Source organism: Dermacentor silvarum, chromosome 2, assembly GCF_013339745.2.
Source record: "Dermacentor silvarum isolate Dsil-2018 chromosome 2, BIME_Dsil_1.4, whole genome shotgun sequence".
Taxonomy (NCBI): domain Eukaryota; kingdom Metazoa; phylum Arthropoda; class Arachnida; order Ixodida; family Ixodidae; genus Dermacentor; species Dermacentor silvarum.
In genome coordinates, this window is record NC_051155.1 from 54,906,244 (window position 1) to 54,907,996 (window position 1,753).

The window sequence follows — 1,753 nt, forward strand, 5'->3', positions numbered from 1 at the left end:
CAATCTGTTTTTTTTTCTCATAGCATAGTGCCCGTAGGACTCGTTTGAGGACGGAATGCCATGCTTCGACGGAGTTACTCTGGGGATACCTGACAGAGCTGTGTATTATTCTGATGCCACATTTCTCCAAGAAAGTTGTGAGTGCGCTGGTAAATACACTACCCTGATCACTTTGAATCTCTGCCGGAAAACCCACCCACGAGAACACCGATAGGAGTCCATCAACAATGTTAGCTGAAGTGAGCTCTTTCAAGGGAATTGCCTCAGGGAACTTTGTGGCAGGACATATCATGGTTAATACAGTCGAACCTCGATATATCGAACAGCGCGGCGATCGCGAAATAGTTCGATATATCCAGAATTCAATATAAAAAAATCAAGTAAAAAATACGTCAAAAACTTGTGGAAAACAACCAATGAACCAATCATGGTGCAGTAAGTACTCACTTGAGGATTCAAACAAAGCATTTATTGCGTCGGCTTAAAATACTGAAAAAGGGTAGCCTGCTTTTTGTTGGCAATGGCGTGTTTGACGACTGCGTCCTCAATGTAATCCAGGCGATCCACAAGTAATAGGCCGGTGCCTTCAATCGCGCCGCAGTGCCGGCGCACAAGGGCCAGAGCAGCTATGACCTCAGCTGATGTAGGGAGCGGGGCATCATCAGCGCTTGCGGGATCCATCTCGGCAGCGTTTTCATTTGGCTGCTCAGCAGTAACTTTGGCGACGATCTCCACATCCGTCAGCTCCGCTGTTGTACCAGTGCTGTCGTCACCTCCAACGAAGTCGTCGATGCACATGCTTTGCGGCTCGGCACCAACAAAGCTCTCCAGCTTGCTCCACGTTTCGGCGAGCTCGCTTTCTTCATCTGCGCATGCCAACCCAGCTTCCTCGGATTCTTCCACTGATGCCTCGTCAGTGCAGCCAGCGAAGCCCGCATGCTGAAAGCAGTTGGCTATCGTCGACTGCTTGACGTTATCCCACGACGCTTTCAGCATTTGGATGGCGCCCAAAAGATCGATCTTCAGGTCTTGGCCCATCCGGAGCTTGACAAGCAAAATTTCGATTAGCCGACGCTTGTAGATTGACTTAAATTTGCGAATACAGTCGCCGACCGTTTATTCGGACGCTGAAAATTCGGACATGCTCGTTTATTCGGACACCTTCGCGGCACCGCCACTCCTCCCATTGAAGTAATGTATAACCACGACCGATAGTTCGGACGCTCTACAGCGCGCCGTTCGATTTTTCGGACTCCGGCGGCCTGGTCAGATGCGACGTCGAACGCCACGATACGGTCACGACAAGCTGGCCGCGATGTTTACATTTTGCTAGGTTGCCAGCACTGAAAGGGCGCGCTTGCTATGGTAGGATTGCTGTTGTCTAAATCCACGCAGCACCTACAAGTGTCAGTTGCCGATCTCAAAGGCTATACTTTTGTTGGCTGCACCTATTGGTTGTCGTGTTTCGGATTTAGCCAAGTATCCATTGACTATACCGCGGCCAAACAGCAGGCCAGGCCAAGCCAAGCCAGCGTGCTTGGAAGTCGGTGCTCGGCTTTTGCGTTGTCAGTTGTGTGCAAGTGTCAGTTGTTACGTGACCTAGGCCTTGTCAACAGCTACCTTTCAAGTCTCGCTCTTTTGCTTAGTGCAGGGGTTCTCAAGTACGTTCATCCCAGGGAACCCTGCTAAGCTCCATAAAGTGCCAAGGAAACCCCCCCCCCCCCCCCCCCCCCCCCCTGCCCGAATTATGTTT

The 1,753-nt window shown here is 50.9% G+C and overlaps 1 protein-coding gene across 1 annotated transcript; it reads right to left on the reverse strand.

The window, feature by feature from the left end:
- Positions 1-352: 352 nt before the first annotated feature.
- LOC125943630 (uncharacterized) lies at positions 353-1,062 on the reverse strand. Its single transcript, XM_049663088.1, has one exon. It carries the CDS (start codon positions 1,036-1,038, stop codon positions 469-471), a length of 570 nt encoding a protein of 189 aa, XP_049519045.1. The 5' UTR covers positions 1,039-1,062; the 3' UTR covers positions 353-468.
- Positions 1,063-1,753: the final 691 nt, after the last annotated feature.